Source organism: Grammomys surdaster, unplaced genomic scaffold, assembly GCF_004785775.1.
Source record: "Grammomys surdaster isolate TR1022 unplaced genomic scaffold, NIH_TR_1.0 126187, whole genome shotgun sequence".
In the NCBI taxonomy this organism is placed as follows: domain Eukaryota; kingdom Metazoa; phylum Chordata; class Mammalia; order Rodentia; family Muridae; genus Grammomys; species Grammomys surdaster.
The window spans coordinates 9,156,876-9,169,306 of NW_021620993.1; the positions used below are offsets into that span (position 1 = coordinate 9,156,876).

The window sequence follows — 12,431 nt, forward strand, 5'->3', positions numbered from 1 at the left end:
TGTGTGGTCACTGGTGTGTATGTGTGGTCACTGCTTTGTGTGTGTCACTGGTGTGTATGTGTGGTCACTGCTTTGTGTGTGTCACTGGTGTGTGTGTGGTCACTGCTGTGTGTATGTCACTGGTGTGTGTGTGTCACTGGTGTGTGTGTGTCACTGGTGTGAGTAATCACTGACTAGCTGACTAGCGATGTTATGCTTAGGGCTCGGGAATGGGTTTACAGGAGGAGGCCGGAGACCAGAGGCTGGAGAGGTCTCAGAGTGATGTTAATTCTGCATAGTTCTAGTGGGAATATGGAAGCCGGGACCTCAGCAGAAACAAGAACATTAGCACTTGGGAACCCTCGGGTCGGAACAAGGGCTCAAGTGAACTGAACTACAGTCCTCAGTGCATTCTGGCAAAAAGTTGCCTATGTCCTGCTGCTCTGAAAATCTGAGTAAGGCTAAATTAAAAAATGATGGGAAATGATTGGCAGAAGAGGTTTTAAGACAGTGTAGCACTGTGCTTGTGATACGGTTACAACTGGTGACTAAGCCAGGTCGATCATGGGACTTCAGAGAAAAACAGAGCAGAAAATGAAAAGCAAACAATTGGCCAGAAATGAGTTTAAAGTCACAGACAAAGGACCACTTTGGACTGGGACAAAAAAATTTCTTTAATGGCATTTCAGGAAGGAAGAAGTGCCATGGAAGTCTCTGGGGTGTGAGGCTGAACATTCACAGAGAATGAGATTTTACAGGAGAGGAGGTGCGGCCAAGGCACCCTGCTGGACAAGAGCTGCCTCAAGAAGTGTTCCTGAGCTTATGAGCCTCAGCACTCACAGGCAGGCCTGGAGACACATACCTCAGGCTGCCGAGCAGAGCTCGTCACTGCAGTAGGGTACACATGGCTTTGCTGGTTTACCAAATGCAAGAACTACAGAGTCATGGTGGTCTGACATTCATGTGTGTTGTGCAAGGGAGTCAGAGGATCACAGAATACTTCAGGTATTGTTCTTCAGGACCTGTCAACCTTGTTTCTTGAGACAGGAGCTTGCCTGTCAGTAGGCTAGACTGGCTAGTCAATGAATCCCAGGGATTCACCTGTCTCTGCCTCTCTAGTGCTGTGATGACAAGCAGGTGTCCCCTCTGTCCACTAAGCCACCTTCTCAGTCCTACACCAACCTTCTTAAGGAAGGCCCAGGAGGCCATCAGTAAGCAGCCGTGTCCAGGTTCCCTGAGGGAAGCCCATGTGTGAAGCTGGAGAGTGAAGTGTAAGTGTCAGTGGAGACCGTGGGACATGCCAGGATTGTAGGTGTCTGCTGAGAAAAGCTGCAGGCAGAGAGTGAAGCCAGGGCAGGAGGAAGGATCTGTGTTACAAGCGGCAGGGCCCTGTGGGCAGGGCTGCCCAAGCCCTCAGTTAGTGTCATGAATGGCTTCTGAATGGATTCAACAGGCACCTGTCTGGCTTTGAACTGGCTTTGTCTAGTCTTTCCTTACTGCTCTCCTGCTCCTGCTTTGGACATGAGAATGTTGACTGCTGCCACGGAACACAGGGAGTGTGTAACTCCCTTTGCTGTTACAAGGGTCACAGTTCAAAGTTTGCCTGCACTTCAGAAGAGACTTTAAGAGCACTGGCTGTTCTTCTAGAGAATGTGAGTTCAATTCCCAGCACTCACATAACTTCTATCTGTAACTCAAGCTCTAGGGGTTCTAGCCCCTGAGAACACCAGGCATGCATGTGGAGATAAATGTGCAGCTAAAGCACCCATATACAAAACTTAAATAAAACAATAAAGTCACGGGTTAATACAAGCACCATGGGTACTTCTGTCTTAGCTAGGGTTTCCTTTGCTGTGATGAAACACCATGATCAAGAATCAAATTGGGGAGAGAATGATTTATTTGTCTACACTTCCATATTGCTGTTTATTATGGAAGGAAACCAGGACAGGAATTAAACAAGGCAGGAACCTGGAGGCAGGAACTGATGCAGAGGCCATGAAGGAGTGCTGCTTACTGGCTTGCTTCACATGGCTTGTTCAGCCTGTTTTCTTATAGAACCCAGAACCATCAGCCCAGAGATGTCACTACCCACAATGGGCTGGGCCCTCCCACATTGATCACTAATTGAGAAAATGCCTTACAGCTGGACCTCATGGAGGCATTTCCTCAACTGAGGTTCCTTCCTCTTTGATGACTCTGTCTTATGTCAAGTTGACACATAAACCCAGCCAATACAACTTCTAAGTTAGACTAAGTGCATTTGTCCTATGAGATGTACACAGATTGTACATAGTTCAGTAGTTGGCTCAGGCACTGCTGTTCAGCTGACACACCTTGTGTCCTACCACAAATGAAAACCACTCCAACGCCCCTTCCTTATGATAATGCCCTGAAACCCTTGGTCAGAGGTATCTTTCCTGCCTTAAATTGCTTCTCTTCTGTTTTACTCACAGTTCCTGGAGCCTTGGGAGGGGGTATAGCCCGCTGACATCTTGATTTGGGGCTTCTCTTCTTTGTGAGAGGGTAAGTTCCTATTGATTTAAGCACTATAATTTGTGATACCGCATTATGGCAGCTCTAGGAAACAAGTCTATCTTGTGAAGGTATTGTTCAAAATGGAGCTCCCCACCTAACTGAGACGTCAGGAGTGCATGCCCAGTCCCCTGGCCATCAGGGATCCTGCAGACACACTAACATTGTCTGTAAGCTCGAGGTCTCTTCTGCTCTTCTGCCTTTTACCTGAGACTTCCCTTTGTAGACTGTTAACATCAGGGTCGTAACTCTCATGAGGTCCCAGCACTGCTATGTGTGTTATAAGACGAGATGGAGTGAGAGAGCACAGTGTGGGAGAGGTTAGACTCAAATCCACACCAGCCAGCACAGCTCTGCACAGCCAGCACAGCCCTGCACAGCCAGCACAGCCCTGCACAGCCAGCACAGCCCTGCACAGCCAGCACAGCCCTGCCTCTTGCTGGCACCTCACACACATGGTGCTGGGTCAGGCAAACTCAATGACAGGGCTGGAAAAATGACTTCAAGTGTTTGCAAGGTTACTCTCTCAGATGTATCTTGGTGAGGCATAAAGGCACAGTGTCTACAAACACACATATGGGGCTGAATCAAAACAAGAGCACAAGAGAGCAGACACTACACCAACACCAGCGTACGTTCCAATCTTTCTACTTGACAAAGTAGCCCTGAGACAGCCTGTGGGAGCAGAGGGAACAGTGTTAAAGTCATAGAGCTGTCCACTCAAAGGGAGGGATACACACCCTGCTGTCTGCCCAGAAGGCTGGGAGTGGGTGTGGCTAGTAGCCATGACCTATGCACTGTGTGGCCGAGGCCATGGAGGCTCCTCCCTCAAATCCTTACTTATTTATCACGAGTTTGTCAATCTACAGAGCCTATCCTTATAGAAGGTGTCACATGTAGTCTGTCTCTGGAACTCATCTTTATGAATGATGTCCCACGTACTTTACAAAGAGTTTCAGGGTAGCCACATCTTTTGCTTTATTGTGCACATGAGATTGAGCTAATTACCACCAGGAAAATGTTCATCAAATTGGGCTGTGCTTAAATAAGTCTAAAATAAACTAGTTGGGGCCAGGATCGTGAAGTTTGAACCAACAGCAGCTACTAAGGCATGTTGAACTGAACTGAACTACCTTCTTGCCTCCCGTGGATTGCTACTCTGCTGGTCATGGTGGAACATGTCCAGCAGAGACACCTGCAACAGCCAAGATACTCAGAGCACTACACCCAATTACAGACTGTTAAACAGACTGTGCATGATTCGTGAGTACTGACGAAAGGATAATTGAATGGGTGGGTGGGCTTGCTGTCCCTGGTTGTGCCTTTGTCACCAAACATACTCACTGTCAAAAAGGATAATCCTGCCGTCCCCACCGCAGGGCTGCGTGTGGTCCCCGAAGCAGACACTATTGCACTCGGTGCTGGCAGCCTCCCCGTGCTTCCAGTAGTCAGGATTGTTCCCACAGAAGCATGCGTAGCCTGACTCCATCCCAGCAAACTGTCACAACAGAAGAGGAGTGTGAGGACTTCTAAGTCAGACAAATGTATTTTGCACTATGAGATAGCTATGAACTTGGGGAGTCTGGGTAAATGTTGTCACATGATGTTGGGAGGTTATGAGGGGTGTCAGGCCCAAAGGAGGCTGGCAGCCCCCTTACCCTCAAACCTGGAGCAATTAGTTTCAGTTTCTCTGTGACTTTCCTGTGACCTCTCCTTAGCTTCTTCACTCAGGTGCTCCTTGCCTGTGAGGATTCTAATGTCCTCATTTCCATAGTATTTAAGTCTTCAACATGAAATTTTGATTAAAAACAGCTAAACACTTCATTGACTATTTACTATGTACCAGGTAAAATATTAATTAATTAAATAAATTTTTATATAAATAGGTGTTTTGCCTGCATGTATGTATATTCTTTGTGCCCTCAGAGGCCTGAAAAGGATTTCTGATCTTCTGAAACTGGAGTTTCATAGGACTGTGAGCCACCATGTGGGTGCTGGGTATCAAACCTGGGTCCTTTGGAAGAGCTGCAAGTGCTCCTAACCACTGAGCTATCTCTCCATTCCCCCCCCCCCCCCTTTTTTTTAAAGTCAATCTTTATTTTTATGTGTGTGGCTGTTCTGCCTGCATGTATGTCTGCACTGCATGTGTGCAGTGCCTGTAGAGCCCAGAAGAGTACATTGGATCCCCTGAGACTGGAGTTACAGACAGATCTGAACTGACATGTGGATGCTGGGAATCAAACCCAGCTCCTCTGGAGCTTTAGTTATTTCTCCAGTCCCCAAGACTTATTTTTTAAATGTGTGTGTGTGTGTGTGTGTGTGTGTGTGTGTGTGTGTCTATGTCCATCTGTCAGTTTGTTTGCCGTCCATGCACACATATGTTTGTGTGTGTGAGTGTGTGTGTCTGTATCTGTATGTCTGTGGACACATGAGTGTGTGTGTGTGTGTGTCTGTCTGTCTATAGACACATGAGTACTGGTGCCCACAGAGGCCAGAAGACAGTGTCAGATGCCCTAACACCTGAGTTACTGAGCTGCTGAACATAGGTGCAGGGTACCAAGTTCCTCCGAAAGAGCAGTATGTGTCCTTAGCTCCAGAGCCATCTCTTAGGCCCCCAGATGTGCTCTAGTTAAATGTCACAGTAAACTCATTAAACATCATTACATTTTCATTTCATTTCATTTTTAATGTTACTACACTAACTGAGCTCACAGTCTGCAGCAGCCAACCCCAGACACAGAACAAGCTGCACCACACTGGAGCCTTCACACTCTTGCTTTATAGCCCTCTCGTAGTCCCTAGAGACCCAAGGTTTTCTACAGTATCATTTGTCATTTTGAGACTATAAAGTAGCTTTAAAAAGCAAAAACACCCTCAGCATGGCTGTAAGTTCATTCACACTGGAACACATCCCAACAGTTCACTCCTTTAGCTTACTGAATACAGTCCTGTGGTTCATCTATTTCCAGGTTTTCATTATGAAGACTAGAACTTCCGTAAGCACTTGCATACAGATTCTTGTAAGTTTTCATTTGCCTGAAGTAATAATTAGAGGTGAGATTGTTGGGCTTAACTTTTTTAAAAGAACCCCAACCTTTCTCAGGAGGACTGAGCCACGCCATGTCATGTCACCAACAACGTCTGAGAGTCTCCACTCCCCTGGGCCCTTGCCAGCACTTGCTACTGTCAGAATATTTGACTTTAGCCACGAGGATGGCTGTGTATCTCACAGTGGCTTTAATCTGCACTAGTTTAATGACTGATGGTGTCTATAATTTCATTTGCTCATTTGCATTGGTGTGTCCTCTTTGGTGATGAACTGTTCATTTCTTCTGCCTATTTTAAAACTGCATTGCTTGCCTTTTTGCTACCGTGTGCTTTAGTTTAGTTTTGTTTTGTTTTGCACATTTTGGGTCAAACTGACCCTGGTTATAGACAGCAGCATCCCTTGGGCTGAGACCTAGATTTAACAAAAGAAGAAAGTGGGCGGAGCACCAGCCCTCCTCATGGTTTCCTGACTGCCCTGCACTGTGACAGCTGCCTCACTCCTAATGCTGCATCTCAAGGTGTGAGCTAAAATAAACCTTCCTCCTTAAGCTGCTTTTGTCACAGCTCTGAATAAAGGAACCAAGCACGACTCTGGATGCGATTAGCCCACTACCTCATTACCATCTGTTGAAGACTATTCTTTTCTAACCTAATGATCTTGGCAATTTTGCTAGAAATCATCTGACCATCAATTTATAGGTTCATTTTTAAAGTGAAGTCTATTGTTCTGTATGTCTACTTTTATGATACTCTTGCAGTAACTTTTTTTCTGTAGTTTAGTTTAAAGTCAATCTTTGCTTAAGCTATGATGCAAAACAAGACTTATTTTTCTTCACTAAGAGTTACAATATGTCCTCAGGAGTAATCAATGACAACTGTTCATTAATGAACAGCCTTGAGAGTTACATAAAAATCAACTGTGTGCATCTGTGTAGGTCTATCTCTAGATGGTTCTACCGATGTACAGCAGATTTCAGGAAACCTTTTCCACAAAAGCCAAAAATAAATATTCTGCATTCTGTGGACTACATAGTCTTTTTCTACCAGCTTCCTGGCCACATAATGAAAATAGCTACAGACAATATAATATGTAGTGAACAGGCATGGCTCTGTTTAATAAAACTTTATTTACCTGAACAAAAAATAATAGACAGGTGGTTGGATTTGTCTGTGAGTAATTTCTGACTGGCTCACAATTTGCTCTCTTGGTGACAGTGACTTTATGGAATAGGTCAGGTGAGGAAGTTCCACATAACAGTTCTTTACCAAGATCACTTTGGTCTGTCTTTGCATACGCATGGGGTCGGCCATTTTTCTTTTGCATTGCTTGGGCACTATCCTGCCTGGGTCTGGCTCGTACTGGGCAAGCATTTTACTACTGAGTGTTGTCTCCAGTGTTGTAGCTTGTCTTTTTTTTTTTTTTAAGCACTACTTTTCCATTTTATTTATAGACTATCTAAGGTACTCCACCTTAATAATACTCGTGCTGTCTTGGCTGTGAGCAGGCAGGTCTGTCCTGTCACTTACTGGGTCTCCATAGCGTCATTACGAGCTCTTAGTTAACCTCTCCTCCTCATTTCTGTCCCCAGTGCTGTTGGGATCTAGGGCTTTACATGTGTTGGACAAATGCCAGCAACTAGGTGACACTTGGCCCAATCTATACTCTTGCAAAATGGTAAGATTTTCTTTTCTATTCTTTCTTTTTGGACAAAGACTTTATTGAAATGTACTGCACGAGAGCATCGGTGAACTCCCCGAGAGGCCACTCAGATATGCCAAGGGATATGTAATATATAATTATTTGTTTAGACGCATACATTATTAATTATTCACTGCTAGTATATGGATACACAGCTTTTTGTAGGTGACCTTATAGCCTACAACCTTGTTAAATTTATTCACTGATTCTAGCCCTCTTTTTTTTATAGGTTCCTTAGAATATTCTATAAAATAAAAAATTAATTCTTACTTTCCAATCTATGTACCCTATTTCTTTCTTAAAAACCATTTCTTTAGCAAGACCCTCCAGGCCAATGAGGTAAGAGTGAGTATTATTGTCTGCTCACCAGACTGGTTAGGAAGCATGGGTTACCTCACAACTGAGTAGGGTATTAGCTATGGGTATTCTGTGACAGATACTTTTAATTACAGCCATGCTCCACAGTGCATGCTTATAATCCCAACACTTGGGCAGGGAAGGCAGGAAAACCAAGAGTTCAAGGTCAGCCTGGACTATATGAGACCCTGTCTACACACACACACACACACACACACACACACACACACATTTGTTTGTTGTATTTTGAAACACGGTTTCATCATGTAGCTGTGATGGGCCTATAAATCACTATATAGATCAGGCTGACCTGGCCTAAAACTCATAGAGATCTACCTGCGTCTGCCTCCCAGGTACTGGAATTAAAGATGTGCACCACCATGCCCAGTCATTGTGGGTGACTCTTAAGACTAGGTACACTTTTGTTTCCATAAATAATAAGTGAAGATCTGAGATACTTGCAGACCTTGATGTTCATTTTGTGACTCAATCATACTCTGAGGGCTATCGTATGGTAATAATGTCACCACTTCTTCTATATTTCGTAGCTTGCACTCACTGATCACGAGTGTTTATCTTTTCACTCGGTCATCACTGGGAGTGGAGTGGGGTGCTCTTACTTTAGTCAATAAGATGCATTTATTACGATCATTATCTGAAGCTTAAAGCATGCCAGATTTAGGTCATGGGACCCCTTTCAAGGTGGCTTTGTCCATTTGATGAATCGTACTCATGTTTCTGTCCTACACAAGACATTAACGACTACATCTTGTGCTTTGAACACAGCATGGGTAATTTCCCCACTGAGCTTCCTTTTGGTGGAGACGTGAGTGCTGGCTATACGCCCTGTTATCAGTGTGTGGCAAGGGCAGTGATGAAGTGTACGTGTGTGTACACACACAGCCATTGCACAGTTATATAACATCGTGGTCTGTCTATAATCAAAGCCACGGACTTACACTACCTCCAACACTACCTCTGGACTTCCTTCCAGTTTCCTCGGCTTCCACATTTGCACTTCCCTTCTCCAGCAGCCAGAATTTGCTGGCTCTGAGACATTCATTGTACACTCAAGCTCTGCACAACCAACAGACCGCATGGCCATGGGGTCCGACTGCTTATTCGCCTGCCTCACATGAGCAGGGCACCCTTCTTTCTTGGACTTAATTAATGGCTTTTAGATTGAATTGGTCAAGGAAAGAAGGAAAAACAAAAGGAGAGAGAGCGGGATCTTCTGTTTAATACAAAATAGCACTACTGAACCTTATCGATTGGGAGATACATTTCAGATAAAGAAAAGAAGAGGAAGAAAAGAGTATTTGGAAGAGGTAAGGCGTGGCAGTTTGCCATGGAAGGGAACCACTGCCTTGGCTCGACTCTCTATGGATCCCTCATCATAACAGACAAGGGCCGAGCAGAGGCTAACAGGGACCCCCTGTCTCCATCTGTACATGGAATGCTGCCTGTGCTCTGACTCCCCAGCCTACTCTTCCTGTGTGACTTGACATGCGGGTTGCTAATTTTCATTATCTTTTCTATAGTTGTACACCACAGAGCCAGTACCTTGAATCTCTGACTCCGACAAAAGCTGATACAGGTTTGTATGGTGAGCTTGTTGGATGTTTTACTGGTGCCCGTGAGAGGAGGTGGGTTTCCATGATCCTTGTAGCAGCCAAGGTTTCCAGGCACTAGAGACAAACAAAACAAAAGAATTTCACAACATCTGGCTGGGAAACACTAAGAAGGAAATGCAGTCTGTGCCGGGTGTGCTCTTCCCAAAGTGTTTACACCCTGAGGTACAACACAGGCAAATGACTACAAGCTCTAAAACGGACCCTGTGGTACTGTTCTCTGCCAGACGCTACACCATCTGCAAGAAAGTGTGGCATGCAGATCTCAGTCTAGTGTATCTCTATTGATAGAATTTAGTACTGAACAGAACCAGGATCACTCAAGATAGAGAAGCTGGCTTTGCTTGTGCCCCACAGCACCCATCTTCCAGTAATTCACTGGAGGTACTCCTTTGGCCACATACATGCAAATCTATAAGAATGATACTGTAGACATCAAGGGAATGAACTCTGTTCAAAAAGGAATGACCATAAGTGTTATCACAGCAAAATCGGAAGTGTCTATAACATCACTCAGCACACCACACGCATCATTGTAAACAAGCAGGTGAAGGCAATGTTCTTGCCAAGGGAAGTAACGTGCACATGGAACATGTGAGCACTGAGAGCCATGGCAGTTTCCTGAAACCGGTGATGGAAAAAACTATCAAAAAAAAGGATGTCAAGGAGAAGGCTTGTGTATTCAACAGAGCATTGGCCAGCTCCGTCATCGGAACTAAGGGGAAGGAGCCTGGGCTGCTGGAGCTGTTCCCTATGAACTCACAGTTTAATGTACAAAGAAAGTAAAAGGCCTAGATTGTTAAAAAAAAAAAAAAAAAAAAACCAACAAGGAGCAGAGAAGCAGGCAGGCATGTCTCATGGATTAAATGTACTTGCTTGATGGCCTCAGTTTGATTTCTGGAACCCACATGGTAGAGAGAACCAGCTCCTAAAGGTTGTTTTTTGGCCTTCATGTGTATGCTGTGGCATGTGTTGCCCCCTCCCATGGTTCCAGGCAATTGGGGGAGCTCCAATGGAAAGCATAGCCCCAGGATTTGAGGTTAAAGCAGGAATGGTAAACTTGAGGCCAATCTGGGCTACACAATGCATTTGGATTTGTTCAAAAGTAAACAAATAAATAAGCAAACAGACGAAAGAGCTAGTGAGAAGACTCCATGGTCAAGAGCACTGGCCCCTCTCCCAGAGGACACAGGTTGGACTCCCAGCATCTAAAATGGTGGCTCAGGACATTTCTGTAACTCTAACTCCAGTGGATCTAGATGCTCTCTTCTGGCCTCTGCAGATATCAGACATGCACACGGTATACATACATACATGCAGATATCAGACATGCACACGCTATACATACATTAATACAGATATCAGACATGCACATGGTATACATACATACATGCAGGCACATACAGAGACACATAAAATAAAAATATCTTAAAAAAACAAACAAACAAAATTACCCCAAACACTCCAAGGGAACCTAGATCAGCTTAGTACAGAGTATATACATGCTTTCTGTGGAATCAGCCTAAATGTTCATCAACAAACGAATATATTAAAAAATGTGATACAAAGACAACGGAGTTTTACTCAACCATAAAGAAAAAAATGATAGCTAGGCATGGTGGTACATAGATTTAATTCTAGCATTTAGGAGACAAGGGCAGGGGGATCTCTGTGAATTCAAGCCCAGCCTGGTGTACACAGTGAGTTGTTCCAGGATAGCCAGGGCTACCTAGTGAGGCTCCCACGCAAAAAAATAAACAAACAAAAGAAGAAAATTGCTCAGCTGCACATACAAAGGTACACTGGTTGTGACAGTATGCACAAGCCATGTCCAAACTCAAGCTAGATCAAACTCCAGCATGGAAGGCCAAGGTGGGCGTGAGGTCCCACTCCTAGCTAAGGAGTCATTGGAACTGATGGCCACTGGAGGAGGGAGGTCAGTTTTCCTTAAGAAGGCTGCGCCTGACAGGCTGAACACACTCTGGTGGAAGCCCACACACTATGAATATAGGGACAGCACAAACTGGACTTGACGGAGAAAAACAGAAGAGACAGGACACAAGGCTGGTGGGGAGGAAAGGGGGTGAACATGGGAGGAGTCCGGAGAGAGGTAAGTCCAGTTTAAAAATGTAGTAAATTCTCAAAGATCTAATAGTAATTAAAAAACAAAATTATTTCATTTGCAAGAAAATGGAAGAACCTGGGGATCACCAATTAAGGAAAATAAGCCAAACTCAGAGAGATAAATATAACATTTTTCTCAAATGTGGAACCGTGAGTGTTTTTTGAGACAGGGTCTCTCTGTGTAGCCCTGACTGTCCTGAAACTAGCTCTGTAGACCAGGCTGGCTTCAAATTCACAGGGATCTGCCTTCCTCTCCCTCCCCAGTGCTGGATTAAAGGCATGAGCAACAACTCCCCTGCCACATTTCTTTTTGAGACAGGGTCTTTCACTAGTCCGGAACTCATCAGGTAGTTTAGGCTGGCTATTGAGCCCCAGGGATCTGCCATCTCTGCCTTGCCAGAACTGGGATTAGATACACCGCCCACTATGAATAGGTTTTTAAAAAGGGGTTGCTTTTAAGTGTATGTATGTATGAATGAGTCTATGTGCATTACATATGTCTGCAGAGACCAAAGAGTTTTCAGTCCCTTAGAAGAATAGAAGTTACAAGTGATTGTGAGCCCCAGACATGGGTCTGGGAATTGAATCTGGGTCCTCTGCAAGAGCGGGAAATGATCCTAACTATTGTCCCTCCCGCTCAAATGCCTGGCTTTATTTATTTATTTATTTGTTTATTTATTTATTTATTTATTTTGATTACTCCTGGGGCTCTTTTGATTGATCAATCTCCATAGCCACTTATGTACACATAAATGATATAAAAGGGACAATAGGGGAGACGGAAGCAGACTTGTGGGACACAGACACAGGAAGAGTAATGAGGAGTGAACAAGGTATGCTTGAGTCAAGTATACAGAAGAACTGGAGTTGCATTGTTGTTATGAAGCCTGTAACTCTGTACAACTGTAAATGGGTTTCCCCAAGGCCCTCTTTCTACATCACTGCTAGAACAAGTGACCACGCCCCCACTGTCTCCCAGTGATATTTGTCACCTTTCATTTTCTGAAGGCTGGAAGAACCAAGCAGATTTTAAGGGCCACAAGGAAGGTGTCAGCAAA

At 44.5% G+C, this 12,431-nt stretch overlaps 1 protein-coding gene across 1 annotated transcript in view; it reads right to left on the bottom strand.

Annotated features, from left to right (window-relative positions):
- The window catches only part of Kremen1 (kringle containing transmembrane protein 1), a 72,551-nt gene that overhangs the window by 15,456 nt on the left and 44,664 nt on the right, over positions 1-12,431 (bottom strand). The window contains exons 4-5 of the mRNA XM_028758121.1: positions 9,182-9,306; positions 3,859-4,012 (exon numbers count right to left, since the gene is read on the bottom strand). Of these exons, the coding sequence (XP_028613954.1) occupies positions 3,859-4,012; positions 9,182-9,306 (279 nt within the window). The remainder of the gene's footprint in view (positions 1-3,858; positions 4,013-9,181; positions 9,307-12,431) is intronic.